Consider the following 15,857-nt stretch of genomic DNA (forward strand, 5'->3'; position numbering starts at 1 on the left):
CGTCAGGCCAGGGTCACGTTCCCCAGGCACGTTGGCTCAGGGAAGCGCAGCAGGCCAAGCCGGTAGGCTGCCCCGGGGCCTGCGACGAGGCAGGGTTGGCCGGCTGGGGGGGGTGAGCCGGGGGCAGGCATGGCTGGAAACTGAAAAGGACCCACACAACGTTTGCCTGGTTTGGTTTGCCCTAAGGACACGCACCCTTTGACAGCACATCTCCTGCCATTCACATACCTGGTTCTGGCATTTGCTGTCAAATATACCTGATCCCTGAGGTAAATTGGATTTTCCTCCCTCGCTCTTCCCAGAAAAGACGTGAGAGCCAGCTTTACCCTCCTGGCTGGCTCGAGGCCACAGTGGTTCATTGCTCCATGAGGAAACTTGTACCCCAGCCTGCTGGGAAAACGCCAGTGCCCAGACTCTCTGGTGAGGAGAGATCTGGGGATGGCCACAATATCCAGAAATGCAACGTGCTGCCTGTGAATGTGTGGTAGAGGTTTGATCAAGTCTGACTTGCCCCACAAACTTGTCTGTGCCTTGAAACTAGGCAACTATGGTCCCTCTTCCATTGCTTCCTTCTCTTGTTGCTTCCCACAGTCTCTTCTGAAGCTGAAGAGGCAAAGCCTGTTTCTGGTGAGACCAGTGACATGAATCCTCCACTGCAGCTTCAGTGTAAGTAGGATTTGTCCTATCTTAATGCATGCATGCGAATCCATCTCTGAAAGCTGCAGACTCGTACACGTGCTTCTAGGGGCAAAGGTGGTGTAGTGAAACATCTCGACTCACTTCTGACAGTTTGGGTGTTTGCCTTAAATTCATGTAGTGGTCAGCCTATAAATATTCCCCAGGCTTCTATGTGAGCATCACTCCATTTTTGCTTAAAGGAAATTAATGCCCTGTGACCAAGTTCGCTCATCCATGCACTGTCAAGTTTTAGGGTTTTTTCTGTTTTCTCTCTTCTAAATGCAACAGAAATCTATGTTTTGAATATTTTGTATTTTTCTTAAAGTAATTGATTGATTAGAAAAAAGCCTGAAGTTCGTTCTGAAGTTGCTTGGTAACACTCAGCTTAAAACAACAGGAGCAACATGTTTGAAATGCTGTGCAGGAGTGTGGTCCTCCATGCAGGTTTGATGCCCAGGGTCCTGTTTTTCTGAGGTATGTCAGAACTCACCCATTTATCATGTTGGTGTCTGCCTACACCTCTGATATGACAGATAAAAAACCCCAAGAGAGCCAGTGGTATGGAGATCTACTGATCCAGGTGGCATTGCCTCCTGCCAGTTAACTAGCACAAGAAACATAAAAGCTGGCCAAACAGTGGAGCTTAGATTGCCTGTAGAGGCTCTCTGTTGTGACCAACCTCAGGGTGATGTTCTTTCTTTCTACTCTATGAGCTATGTGGGACACATCTTACGCTTTTCTTAGCTATATGAAGGTTTTGTTAAAACCATGCATAGGAAATGTGGCCAACTTTGACATATACTAAGCAATTAGGAATATAAATGTTTTAAATGTTACTGCACAATCTATGGTGGAATGCTTGGCTATAAAAAAAAAAAAGGCAATCTCTTCTCAGCTTTCAAGCACCTGTAAAAATCTGTGACTGCTCCCAGTTCGCAGTCTGTGCTAAGAGTTTGTTAACACTAGAAATAGCAAGAAGTTAAACAAACCATTGAGAAAGACAAGGTTTTCAACTTTGTTCTCTGTGCCCCTTAAGACACTACAACAGACCCTGGCAGTGGAAGAAGATCCAGTGAAACTGCCATTGGGCTATTGTAGAGTTTGGATCCATCAGCAGCCCTTCTTCCCTTCCGTGGAAAGGACAGAAGGAATTGGCTGACAAATATGGAGCAGAACTGTGTAAGCAAACAGATAAGAGCTATTTTCAGAATACTGAATTTCACAGGGAGATTGGCATTATCCAGGGAATGCTTGAGGAAACTGCTTTAACCAAGAGCCATTCATTCCTTCTTCCCCAGACAGAAAAGGTGTATTTTCTACTGAAGCAACTAATGGTGGAGAGCAATGTTCCAGGTCCAAAATAAAGCAAAATGAGATGGTGTCTGAGCTGAACATTAATATTGCCTTCCCAGCTTCCTAACATAAGGCAAGTTGTGTGCTCTGCGGGGGTTAAATTTGCTTGTGTAAAATCTGAACACGAGCAGAAAGATCACAAATTCAGTGGGAATATAAAAGTAGAAGAATGCTACCTATGCTTATATGCTAAAGTGTATAAAATTCAAATTACTTTACTACTGTTGTTAACGTCCTGGAGTTGCTACTTTATCCTTCATTTTACATCTTCCTCACGCTGCCACATCTCAAAAGCAAAGCACAGTGCCTTACTAGGAGCCAGGGCTTCAAGGCCATGCTGCGCCCACCCTGCTAGCATTAGATTAGTTAAAACGTTGAGCAACTATTGTGGGTTTGCAAGAGGGGCAAAATCCTAAAGCCCTGTGTTTCTAGACCAAATAACTAAAGTAAAAGCTTTCCCATTCTCCTATTTTCTTGGAATAATCGCAAGCTTGCTCAAAAAGCAAGAGAGAGGTGGAAAAACACAGGCTACATATATAAGCCCCAACTTGTTTTGTCTAACAGCTGAAAGAGGAGAATGCTTTGAGCTCTGCTTCCCCTCCTCCCCACTCCCCCCAGGATGTCCTGAAGAGTGCACAAAGTGCAATAATTAACTTTCTCAGGTAGGAAGTGAACATTTTCAACAAGAACTTGGACACCATCCATGGAGCTTCTCACAGTACCTTTGTGTCCCCTCCAGGCTGCAGGCTAAGCTGGGCTCAGCGCAGCTCAGGGCCTGGCTACCCATTTCTCACAGGTGAAACGACAGTCAGTCCCAGCCATGTGAAGCAAAAGGGGAAGGTGCTCTGTGTGTGGTGGATAGCCCTGTTTAAGGTGTCTAAACTCTATTTCAACGTATGAAGTGTTTGGTAGCAATAGGAGACCCAGCTGTCCCCACTAGCTGTTGTTTCTTCCCCAAAACTGCTCTGGAGGCAAAAGAAACCAGAGCAGGGTTTAAGAGCTTTCCCTTTTCTTTCCTGAGCCCTAGGGTAGCCATACCAGGACGAGACAGAAGATGGCACTCGAACAACAGCACCAGATGAACAACCATCATGCGTAACACCTCCAACAGGGGCAAGAGTTATAATCAGCGTAAATAAAAAAAAAAAAAAACCAAAAAAAACAAACAAAACCAGGAAAAACCGATCAGCCACTCAGCCACGGCGTAAATGTTTTCACCATCAAAGCTTCAAGTTTGTCATTAATGTTAATGTTTTAAACTTCGGACTGTAAAGGCTAGACATGTTAAACAGTACCTGCTAGCTGTACTCTCCCTCAATTCACAATACAGCCTGGTACTGTAGTTAATGTTTCTCTCAGAAATAAAAAGCAATCTTGCGCTTGATTCCATGTGAAAATGGCATTTGGGTGTGACCACCCTCCAACTGGCTTTTGTCCAGTCGGTTACCAGCAGTGAGGGAACTGCTCAGAACAGCCTGGTAGGGTCACAGCAGGGTCTGCACACCCCAGGGCTCACGGTAACTGGGCTGAGCTCTCCGACCCAGGAGGTACTTCGTGGTCCTGCAGCGGCTGAACTGTGACCTCTTGTATGAGGCTTGTGTAAAGAAATGAGCAGATCATGCTTCCAAGTGGTCATCCATGTTTTGAGGGTTAACGTTAGCTCTCAGCTTTCTACACATAAGTGATCTCATACTCAGTACTGGAGCTATTATAGCTTCCCCAAAACGTTACATTTCATACCAGTTTGTAAAGGGGACAGCTTTGCCATGTAGAAGGAAAGACTGAAGGAACTCAGGGAGGAAAAAAAGACTAGACTATTAAAGTTATCTTTTAGCATTTACTCCCTTTTTAAAAAAGAATTACAGGCTGATATATTAGCCAGGTTCATGAAGAACTAGAGTGACAGAAAGATCATTCCTCTAATTCATTTCGAAATAGATCAGACAGATTTCTATTTTACAGATAGGAAAGTGAAATTGCTTTACTTCTCTCTATAAGCATGTTTTTTTTCAAAATTTGAGAAGTCTTATTACAGCTGCAACACTGAGAAGCTTCAGACATCACAAAGGTCATCTAAACTAGATAAACCCAATACAAATGAGCCAGAACTTAAAAAGCTTAATAAACCAGCTCTCTACTTCCTAAAGCTGTTCACTGATGAAAAGCTCTCTCCTTTTTCTTATTGCCAATGAATATGGTTATACTGCATAAAGTGACATACCTGCATGATAAAGACGTGTTGTTTCCCTGAAAGCTATCTTCTAGCTGCAGTAGAGTGCAAATAATGCGTTATCTCTGCAGCAGCTGGATTCAGCACCCCATTGTGTTAGGTCCTCTTTGAACACAGGAAGACAAAGGCAACCTCAGCCCCACACCTCAATGAAATTACCTTTGGCCACATAACAGATGTCTGAAGCTGAGGTTAAGGCTACCCCCAGTGAAGCAAGCAGCATTTTCCTCAGGCTTCAGTGTGCTGGGTGGTTAAAGGGGGCAGAGAAAGAACGAACATCTGATCATTTCACCCCCACATCTCTTTTGTAAGAGCTCTTCTGCCTCTATAGAGATATGCGTCCCTGTCACCTCGAGACAACACTACAACAAAAGAAAAAGCCGGCTGTGGGTGCTCACACTACCTAATACAATCAAACTCCTTCCACGGACATGCCAGCTTATCAGTACTAGTTGTTTGCTCCAGTCCAAGACAGCATGCCTACTCTCAAACAAGGAGCCTTTGCCTCTGTATCTATACCATCCCTATATAACTTTTTTTTTAATTCTTTGTACAGCGCTTACCACCATTAGCCTTCTGTCCACAACCCACGCTGTAAGTAGGAAAACAGGAATTGAGCAAGATTTAAACACTTCTATGGGATCCAGAGTGCTTTTAGAAGGTACAAACTCCTGGGCAGTATTGAAATAGCTGATGTAAAGTCTCCTCCCCTTATTCGGTAAACTGTCTTCCAAAATCTATGTTAGCCCACTGTTTACTACTCGTGGTCAGATTACCTGATATGCTGATAACTCAGTTCCAGAGGTGCTTGACCATTGCCCCCCCAACACAGTATCCAGGAGGGCTTATTTTCAGACAGGGAATTTTGAAAATAGCTAGATGCCACAGGTCCAGCGTTGTGCTTAACCCGCTGTTTCCCAGTGGTGGGAGGCTATCATGAAGATACTGAGTAGTTGTGTAGAGATCCAGCCTGGACACAGCAAGGCTAAGCCAAAAGCAGCAAGTTGTACTGGGACCAGACTGTCTCTGCACAGTTCATGTGTCTGCTAGTACTACCCTGCCTGCAAGTACTTCATTCCAGCCCTCTGTTATGCTGGATGGTGGAGAGCTTGCTCTACCATATATGCACAATATTCTCATTCATGAAAAAGGAGCCGACTCTTTTTCCCTAGAGGTTGCTTGATTATAGGCTAAGGAAGAGGTTGAGTAACTAATTAGCATAACATAGTTGGTACAAAAATCTGTTTACTTCCCAGGTGGGATTTGAACCTACATTTGAACCTACAGTGTCACCCCTCTAATACTGCCAGATGGACATCGATAGCCAGAGGAAACTTGACATAGCTCTCTCTTAAGAGGTCCATGGCCCTGCATAGCCTGGGCATGAGGCTTACAACACCACCACAGTCTATACGTTATGGCCAGTTCATCAGTTCAGAGTCACACAGAGAAGGAGACAGAGAGGTCACTTAAGAGAAACACAAATTGGCTCCACATCACAGGAAGAGAAGATTGTGCTTTTTGATGATATGCCAATATCATGCCTTTCTCAGATCACAAACCAAGGCCAGAGGCCATATTTATGTACAAACAACTGTAACTGGCATCTTTTTCAACCCTGAATAATCTATAAAAATCTTCCCTATACCATCAGGCCAGAGGAACTCTTTCTATTCTAGAAAACACATCTTCCCAGATTTCAGCTGACATACCCGTGGACATGATGCAGCTGCCAGAACACACCAACATATTTGATGATGATCTTGTAGCGGTCACATGAAGGAATAAATACAACAGATGCATCACCAGGCAATGGCAGCAATGGAGGAAATGAAGCACAGATGTACATGAGAAAAATCAGGGTTTTAATGATAAATTAGCAGGTAAGAAAGATAATAAAGAATCAGTGAGTTCTCTTTGACCTATTTAGGATCTTTCCCACATCAGATTCTTAAGTCTTCAATTGGATGGTAGCTACCATGGGAGAAAAGTGTCAGCTTTAGGACTTAAGCACTCACCAGTGGCATTAGTCTGAAAGCAAAGTTTGGGAACTCATTCCTGGCCACACTCATTAGCAAGTTTTTCTGATCAGCTAATGACTTATTTTCTCTCATTCAGAATAAGTGTCTGTGGAGTACTCAACACAATCCTTGGAAGCGATGCATCACCACCCAGCTGTTCTATGGCAGTTTTCAAGTCACACAACCAATTTTTGGTACAAGAATGGATCTACATTTCCACTTCAGCCTTGATCTTCAGTGCTAACTTGATTTCCAGTCCGCTCACAGGACTGCTCACGCAACTGACACGCTGCTTTATGTTTCATTAAAAACAAAGTCACTCCATGTCCTGAAGTTGCTCACAAATTTGGAAGTCCACTTTTAAAAATAGCAAACTGCTTTGTCACCTTGGCTGTGACGTGTGAATCCAGTTTACAGTTTTCCTTTACTTTAAAATTCCAGCCACTCTGTCATATAAATACAGTTTGATGGAGAAATCTCACCACCTTCATGGCAATCATCAAAAACCTGCAAAAGAAAGCCCTGTGTCAGTAGACTAATTATATACAGCAAGCATGATCTAACTGGAAGTAACATGCTCGCATGTTTTCTGCTCCTTCCCCAGTAGAAAAGCAGTGGTCTAACAGAGGCCAAAATCTAGGAAGTCCTATGCCAGCTCTGAGGAAGAGAAGCAAAACAGACCCCACTGTAGTAAATGATGCAAATGGACACACTGGCAAGTTTTACCTACATATCAGTTTACAATCCAAGCAGGAGAGACCAAAAGCTAGACAGAAATGTTAGCTTGTTAAACAACATAGGCAAACTTGGGATATAAAATATAATAATAATACAATAATATAATTTGGAACAGTCTACACTTGACAGCAGCCTTTCACATACAGTCCAGTAAAGAGACAGGATGTAAGTGGGAAACATCCTGGTCTAAACTAAAGAACCTGCCTCTTACGCCACAGCTAAGGCATCACGGATAACACTCATAAGCGTAGAAAGCCACACGGATCACTCACGGGCGTAACCTGGCAATGTGCTGGCTGGCCATTTGCAGAATTGTATTCAAAATTTGCATGCACCCACCTATTCGTATACAGAATTAGTTACTTACAGGGCAGAGTCCGCATGGCGTCCTGACTAATCCAGTGGGTTGTATGAGAGGACTAACGGCTCTGTACAACTTCATCTGTCCATCCACACTGCCTACCGTCCCCTCCTTTGCAGCAATAATAGTCATCTCCACTTTTCCATCATATATTAGCGTATTTAAAATGGTTTCAATGTCTTCCATTGACAACTCTACCTAAGAAATAATTTGTGAAATAAATACTAGGAAAGACGCATGCCAGTAAGTCCTGCAAGGAGGAAATGAGCAAACACCATGAGTAACAAATCCTTAAGAGTTCTAACCGAGCCCAGATAAAGGCACCACTCTCGCTGGGCACTTTATGGGGTTGTGCAGATACAAAAAGAAAAGCAAATACCAATAACTCCTACCTCCCAAGCACTTCTGGATTACACTAGCCTTGGCTTACCAAATTATGCACCTCAAGTGTCTACATCATCCTAGCATGATATATTTCCAGTTTTACAGGAAAACAATCATGAAAGAAGACAGACTACTGAAGAGATGCCTGTTGATGGTAACCAATAATTGTGGGGGTTTTTTCCCTCCTTTTTTTTTTTTTTCCTCCCCTAGAACTGTTCGAAGTGCATAGGCAAACTTGAGAGAAATTATAAAATATAAACCGGTTGAGATCGTTAAAGGAAAACTTACTCCAGTTCCCATCAACAAAAAGGAATGTGAATGCTAATTCTTTTATACGTCTTTGAAAACCCTCATGTACAAACTACTCCGGAAACCCATGCAGCACCAATGACCCTCGTCAAAAAGCAATAAAGCAGCAAAGCCCACTTCCAATACAGTAACTGTAGCACTTATCGGACCCTCACCAAATTTGCAGGACCCAACTCCTGCAGCTAGTCATGCACTGAGAATTTTGAGAGTAGTAAAATGAATCTATTCTGACCTTACTGATACCCAGTTCACAGATGTATTTCCACACCTCATGGGATGAGGCAAATGAGCTGTTCCTCTGTATCATGGGGTTCTGTTTGCTCTCTCGAGCTGCTTCCGCCTGAGAAAAAGCAAAGATGAGTTATAGTCAGTACTCACTGCCAAGAGCCTCCTTCATGGTTCAGTTTCAGGCAGACTGAAGTATAAAAGTTGATTTCCAAACCATTGCTGGGACATGTTTTTTTATTTAGCATTTAAAGCTATGTCCTTAAGACTGATGTACGTGAGACAATGCAGTGCACAACCAAACATAATTTTACACTAAATATGACACAAAATTTACACAGTGATTTAGATTAATATGAAAGAATATCAGCATCTGGCGGTTTTTTGACACAGAAGAAGTTTCTGCTGTACCTAGTGCCAGTTAAAATATATTTTAATGCAATAGAGAAATGATGCAATCTGCATAGGACTTATTTAACAGAGAGTAGGCTTCTCCTGCAGTTATACTAGAAAAAATTATCTTCTAGGTAGAGCTGACTGCCTAGTGCCTTCCACGCTGTCAGAAATTAGGAGTTCTGCAGGGAAAACAGTGACTTTTTTGCTCCTGTGTACTTTGCTGCCTAGCTTGTCATTGGACTTTGGAGACTGAAGGCTTCACTCCCTGTACAGGGTGTGAAAATATGCATTATTAAAATGCAACACCATCACACTTGCTGTGACAAATACAATCCAGTACAGATTTGCCAATCCAGTTGTAACAACGGCCAACACTTAGGGAAAACACTATGGAAAACTTAAGCCTTGCCTGTCACTAGTTTTATGAAGAAAATAATTACTTGCACAAAACGAATGGAAGGTTACTTTTGTAGAGGTACTCACCTTACTCTGTAGAAATTTAAAACACTGTTGATTTAACACCTCCACAAATTCAGACTCAAAGTCTTGGTCACTGTACCAAGCCCCACCAGTCACTGACCGGTCAGGCTGCAGGTTATATAGCATATACACCTTCTTCTTGGATGCCTGTTAGAGAAAAGTGCATAGCTCTTAACAGCTGAAAGTCTTCCATAAGAAAGGAAGATTTAAGAAGATATCTGCAAAAGAGAGAGCTCATTATTCCTAAAACTTGGGGCACAGCAATCCAGCTGACTCAAGCTATCATTAACATGTTTGACCCACAGGTAAGATGGAGATAAAGAGAAGGTCAATACATTCAGATTCCTCATAATTTTGTAACATAGCGTTAGAAGAGAGAATCCTACTAACTGTGCACACAATACAAACCTCACTGAAGAAGATCTCTGTGTTTAATTTTAACCTATTGACTCTGATCCCCCTCCACAGTCAAAGGAGGGCAGGCAAGTGTCTTTAGAAGACAGCAAAGACAAACTTAACAGAGGCTTACAACTGTTTCTGCAAGAGACAAGCCATGCTGATGATAGGAGGACCCTTACATAATTAAACCCTGCAGTTAAAGTTAGCCCTTGCAAGCCCACTCCTTACTGCCGCACCTAGACGGGGCAAATGGGAATGCTGCTTCAGTCCTGATCTTAGTAGTCAGACAGCTGAAGGACGATGGTTGTCCAAAAGACTACTCGGCAACCACTGAAGCAATTTTTGCAGTGTTACGTCCCCTGTACGACTAGATGAAGCCAGCGTCTCTCACAAAAACATGGAAAAGCTGCTCCTCTATGTCCAACTTCTTTATCTCCATTGTATTTTTATTTAGGAAACTACCCTCACCTCTCATTCCCTCCTTGCCCCCCGCAAAAATGCACACACGCAAGCCAAGGTATTGCCTCCATGGTGCCGATGAGACTGGCACATAGAAAAGGCACACAACATAAAACTTACAAGACTTCACAAACAAGTGGTCTTCCTGGTGTACCAGGCCCTGCAACAAGATAGAATCTCTGCAGGAAACCAAGAGAATGTCCAAGGAACATGCTAATACCAATGATTTGTAATCAAGCAGGCAAGGGACAGCAGGATGCTGCATGAGCATTACAACAGAGGGAGAAAAAGCATGGAAAAGGCTAAGCCCTACATTAGTACGTGGACTGTTTGCACGCAAGATAAGAAAGTACTTGAGTAACTGGAACAAAGTAGAGGAACCAAGACTAAAACAGAATCAAATGTCTCAGAAATTGTTTAAAGTAAACAATACAAATCCACTACGAACCAGATAACTGAAGGGAGTTTCAGGATCTCTGGGGGAGAAGAACCACTTGCAGCTAGGTAACCATATCACTAGTCCCATATAAAAGGTTGAGATTGCTTCAGTATCAGAAATACTTAATTGTGGTACAGCAACGTTGGGACCAATGGAGAAAAAGTAATTACGGGCAGGTTGCTTATTTGGGTGGAGACTGAGTGGAGAAAGGAGAAAAAGGTGGTGGAAAAGAGAGTTAAGAAACAAAAAAAGAGAGGGCAGGATCTGCAGACAGCAGGAGCGTGGATGCCTACGGACAGCAGAGAAGCTGACCTGTGGACCCAAGCCCATTGGTATGCCCCAGGTTTATGTCCTAAAGACCAGGTATGGGAGCGCAGAGAAAATGGTGACAGAACTGCAGATTAGTAGTAAGCTGTGTGAGAGGTTTGTGAAGGGTAACAGAACTATAACAACAGTTGTGTGCAATAAAGAATTAAGAGAACTAAAACTGCAATTTGATAGTAATGGTGTGTTAATTAGTAGCGGTGGGACGAGTGATAGAACTGTATATTAATAGTGATGTGTTTATTAATTAGATTATTAATCAGTTAATCAGTTTGTCAGTAGTATGTTGATTATTTAAATATTAAATATTATAGCCTCTCACATCTGTGGCACCTCAAACCTGCACACTAAAGGCAGAGAGTCAAATGCTGGTGCATAGTCAGTGAGAAAGCTGGAGGCAGAACGAGATTTCTCTGCTCCCACTCTCCTGTTCAAACACACACAGCATGCAGCAAACGTTTGAAATAGTTTTAAAAAAAGTCATAAAATACTCACTGCCACAGATTTAACTGCTTTAATTAGTTTCTTGCTTTCCAAGTTTTTCAGTATCTTGTTGATCTCCGTTAAAGGCAAATTACTTTTGTATCTAATGTCCCTGCTCCAAATACCTGTTTTAAAACAGAGAAGTGAATAGGAATGAATAGAAGAAACCATTTGTTTCTGTGCATATTCACAAACCAAAAGTCACATCACAACATTGCTTAACTCGCTTGCCAACCATAGGATGTGTTCCTCGATCCTACCACTCCTGGCAAAAGGGAGGGAAGGAACAGAAGGGGATGGAACAAAAAAACAACTGGCAAAACAAGAAATGCATACTACAACCACCACACTGTCCTTCTGCCTTTTACCTCTCTTCCAAGAGCTCTTACAAGTGAACCCCACTTCACTGCCAACATGAATACATCACAGAAATGTTCTTGCGTTTTTAGGTAACTAGTGTTTGCTTCCACAAAAATATGACAGCCCGTTCTCCCTGCCATCTCTCAACCACAGTATGCAACAACTGCTGAGAAAGCCTAGTTCCCAGCAGTGGTTTCTGCTGGCAGTACACCTGTTATATATAGATATAACATTTTCTTTTAAGTACTGAGTGTTCTGCAGATTCCTCAGCTTGACAGTCCCATAGATAAATTGTAATTTGTATTCCAAATATTCTGAAAGAGCCCCCCAGAAAAGTCAACCAGGACAGGTTGTTATTTGAATAAAGAAATATGTCATCTCCTCTTTCGTTTTTAAAAAGTGGACACATGGAACATTAGCTACAGACCTGGTATGAGGACTCTAGATTTTATATTTGTATTGTCTGGACAAGCATTTAAAAGTTTGGACAGGAATGGTTCCATAAGTAAACATAGTTAGTACCATTCACAATTATAATTTATTTAAACTACCTTTGTTGCCTGCATCTTCTATAATTTGGTAAACCAGCTTCTCTTGATTGTCAGAGCCTTTCATTTTACTGTAAAATAAGACAGACATCAGGATTTTTGAAAGGTCCAAAATTTGAAAGAAGTTGGATTTGCTTTAAACTGAAAACAAGTACTATGAAAAAAAACAATGCACAAAGGAAAAAAAAAAAACCCACACAGTAAGCCAGCCATTGGCAAATATAATACATGACACTAAACCTCTCCGGATCAAGCCAAGCTTGCCAGTGAGAAGCCACAGTAAAGAGAAAAGAGCACAGTATGAAAGAAAAGTGACTAAGCAGGAGTCTCTCAACTGGTCCTAACAATGGGGAATTCGGAGTCACGTATTAACACAACTGTGGAAGGTCAAACACAGCATGAAGCATAATTTAGGATAATCTGTCTCTAGACAGAATGTCTACAAAGGGATAGTAGCGTGCTCCCAACTCTAAAACATGCCTTTTCACTGGTCTGAGAAAGCCTGAACTCAGCAATCTTTTTCTAAAGCATTTGAAAGAGAAGATGACACGCCTGCACTGAGGATAATTTTGAAGGACATTTCTTTCCAGAAGTATGTCTAAAGCATCTTTTACTCAGATTTACATAGGCATCACAAGACATGGTTTGAAGGTACATTTTAATAAATCAAAGAGCATACGTAGCAGTTCAAGTGGCCTCCTGGAACAGCTGTAAATATGAGCACAGATCCTGTAACATGAGCAGTAAGGAAGACCACAGAACCACAGTTTGCGGATGGTATGGTCGGCCTTCAGCTGGATTCCACCTGAGCACATACATACGTTTGCACAGATCACTTTGCTGTCATCTGGACCAGGAACTCTGCTAATAAGTTAGAGCTACAGTCCCATGGCACCCTCTGTTCAGTAGAAACCACTATACTTAAAAACAGTTTTCAGGATCAGCTCAGGGGAGTTAAGTGTACCCTCCTGAAACAAGCAGTTATCTTCTGTAACATCCATGTTACAGAACCCATATTACATTGCTGGGTATCTTCTCAGCAATGCTGCACGTGAGTTGCAGAATTGTGTTCCAAATATATTTATCATTTATTAGCAAACACGAGGCTTACCTTGCATTTTGAGACTCTTTGATTCTATATAGGAGACCTGCATTGCTCCTGAGAAGGTCCAGTTGCCCCTAGGACAGATGGGCACAAGGCATTTACTTTCCTTCAAATAGCTTGTTTCAGAACATGGCAAGAATCTTCTAAATTTCTAAAATAAAAACCTTATTTCATGTCCACTGAATAAAGAAAAGGGAAAACTAACATTTCTAACCACTGGAAACAATAATACCCTCGAAGGTATTTTTTTCCCCTACAAGTATCCACTTATCATCAGCTATCAGAAGTAACAAATGCAGTTCCCGACCCTTCCCACAACATCTATGCACTTCCTATTATTTCTCCTAACTTTCACCATTGCACGAGGGACATCAAGTTCTTGTATACTTTGCTCTCCCTTTCCACCAAAACACTCGTTTGCCTGGCTACCCAGAAGTCATGTTGGAGCTCTGCTGAATAAGTTTTGAACAATTCTGAGTTCCAGTAGTAAAGTTTATTTTTTAATAAGTAGAGATCATTGCCAGCCAGGATCGACAGTGCCTCTCAGAGGCAAATTACTGGCATCTCACACACACAAAACATTTGACACTTGTGCCTAGGCCAGGCAAATTCTTACTTCCTATTTTGAAGGGGCAAGCAATTAAACAAGCCCAAGAGCATAACTGTGTATAACAGCATTAACTAACATTCACTCTTGCATTGCCAGCTAATCCTTTCCCCATAGTTACAGCCTTGTTTCTTACAGATTTGTGTTATGTGGTTGATTGGAGCTCACACCTCAAGATGATCCCCTTCGATGCTTTTCTACAGATGAAGTACTCGCAGCTTATCTCAAGTGAAGAGATGCTTATTAAGGCTGAGCTCTCACTGCAGTTTTTCCCCGTATTTGAGGTACTTACTAGACCTCTCCGCACACTCCCCACTCCCGAGGCATCTATTTTAAACAAATTCTAGAGACTTAACTATCTTTGAAGCCTCACTGTGAAATTTGGCCAGCCCTTTCAAAAGTTATTGAACACACAACCTCACATCTATAACAAAAAGACCAAAAAGAGATAGATTAGATTACTTCCACTGCCACCTAGCATGGTCCGAGCGAAGAAGTTCCTGTTATTAAAAAAAAAAAAAACAACCATAAAACATCCCACCTTGCTCAGTTTGGATACTTTCAACATCCTTCTTTCTGAGAAAGTAAGTAAGTGCCCCTCTTTTCAACAGTGCTCTCTTGACTGCACCACTCAGTCTGCTTTATTTCCTGACTTCACACCCCCATGAAGCAGCTAGCTACGGAACCGAAAGGAATTTTGATCTTTAAAGACCTTGAACATTTAGCTGATACTCAAGTTTATGCCACACTGAACCAACAAGACTAAACAGCTACTATCTATTCCTGAACACATGGCAGAAGTAGTTCACTGTGACCCTCACTCTTATCTCAGGCTGACTCCTGACACAGTAAAGTGAGATGTGGGTAAATTTACAGAAGATGCAAAAAAAATTCCTTGAGATGTGTCACCTGCATATTATCAGAGTAATCCACGACTTTGGGATTTTGTGAGGGGTTCAGAAAAGACCTTCACATATAAGAGCATGGGCTAACATCCCTTCTTTTATCTCTAGCTAATTCATTCCCCATCATTAATGAGCCTTGTGGTTATCATCTGTGGCCATCTTTACACCTGCTGCACCATACACTTGCACCCGACTGTTACATTAGACCATTGTATCACATTCTGCTTTACAGAGTAATACACAGGGAAAAGAAGACCAAAGAACTATAGACACATCAAAAAAACAAACGTGGTATTTCTCAGTGGTAGCTTCCTCAGCTAGAAATCCATGTAGATATACAAAATCGTGTCAACTTTGTATTACAGAATGGAAAGAGTAAGTTGAGGTATGTTTTAATTGGTTTTGGCAATCATAAGTGCTTATGGCAACCAAAAGTTAGTATGGCAACTGTACATTATGGCAAATGCTGCTAAATCCAAAAGGATTCATTTGCTAGCCCTGCCCAACAGGTTGCTACCATGCAGACTGTGTGTATGAAGAGGGCCCCAGGCTGGCTGAAGTAACATGAGGAAGCTGAGATCACCCTACCATCGAGAGCAGCCTGTTGATCGCCATGGCTCGCTGCTGGGCTTCCATGTGAGGCATATCATTTTGAATCACCTGGTCTGTGATACCGTGAGGGAACTGATGACACAGCTCAATAATCCTGGGGAGGAGAAAACCATGTTTAAAATCATGTTCTATTGCATCCAAACCCAAATCCAAACAGTATTAGAGTCAGAATGAAAGAGAGGGAAAAGAACAACTCAGGGGAAAAGTACCCATGAACTGCTTCTTGGCCGTATCTATTGAGGGAACTTAGCATCTACTCCCTGTGCTGATAAATATGTTTTTGCAATTGCTGGACAAACTACCTTTGCTCTTTGTGACAACACTGAACATCGTGTTCCACTTTACTTTTATGTTGCTCTCATTATTAACAACATGAATTTAGAGCTCCCTGTACGGTTTCATTGTACAAAAAGTTCTGATGGGAAGGAATTGCTAGCTAGT

At 42.0% G+C, this 15,857-nt stretch overlaps 2 protein-coding genes across 2 annotated transcripts; one reads left to right on the plus strand and one right to left on the minus strand.

The window, feature by feature from the left end:
- Nucleotides 1-1,122: 1,122 nt before the first annotated feature.
- RBBP9 (retinoblastoma binding protein 9) lies at nucleotides 1,123-2,042 on the plus strand (the record flags this gene model as incomplete). Its single annotated transcript, XM_009576671.1, is given in 2 exon segments — nucleotides 1,123-1,233; nucleotides 1,715-2,042. Coding segments are annotated over 2 exon segments (439 nt in total), but the record flags the coding sequence as incomplete, so codon positions are not given.
- A 4,430-nt stretch (nucleotides 2,043-6,472) lies between these two features.
- POLR3F (polymerase (RNA) III (DNA directed) polypeptide F, 39 kDa) lies at nucleotides 6,473-15,506 on the minus strand. Its single transcript, XM_009576669.1, has 8 exons — nucleotides 15,393-15,506; nucleotides 13,299-13,366; nucleotides 12,191-12,258; nucleotides 11,292-11,404; nucleotides 9,179-9,322; nucleotides 8,307-8,414; nucleotides 7,388-7,579; nucleotides 6,473-6,789 (listed from the first exon to the last, which is right to left on the minus strand). Exons 1-8 carry the CDS (start codon nucleotides 15,447-15,449, stop codon nucleotides 6,712-6,714), a joined length of 828 nt encoding a protein of 275 aa, XP_009574964.1. The 5' UTR covers nucleotides 15,450-15,506; the 3' UTR covers nucleotides 6,473-6,711.
- Between the last annotated feature and the right edge of the window lie 351 nt (nucleotides 15,507-15,857).

Source organism: Fulmarus glacialis, unplaced genomic scaffold (assembly GCF_000690835.1).
Source record: "Fulmarus glacialis isolate BGI_N327 unplaced genomic scaffold, ASM69083v1 scaffold18044, whole genome shotgun sequence".
Taxonomy (NCBI): domain Eukaryota; kingdom Metazoa; phylum Chordata; class Aves; order Procellariiformes; family Procellariidae; genus Fulmarus; species Fulmarus glacialis.

Coding starts and splice junctions, on each gene's coding strand:
- POLR3F (XM_009576669.1), bottom strand. CDS start 15,449: ATGCCTCACATGGAAGCCCAGCAGCGAGCCATGGCGATCAACAGGCTG. Junction 11,405..12,190: donor AGAAGATGCAGGCAACAAAG/GTAGTTTAAATA, acceptor GTTTTAAAACAG/GTATTTGGAGCAGGGACATT. Junction 7,580..8,306: donor GTGAACTGGGTATCAGTAAG/GTCAGAATAGAT, acceptor ATTATTTCTTAG/GTAGAGTTGTCAATGGAAGA.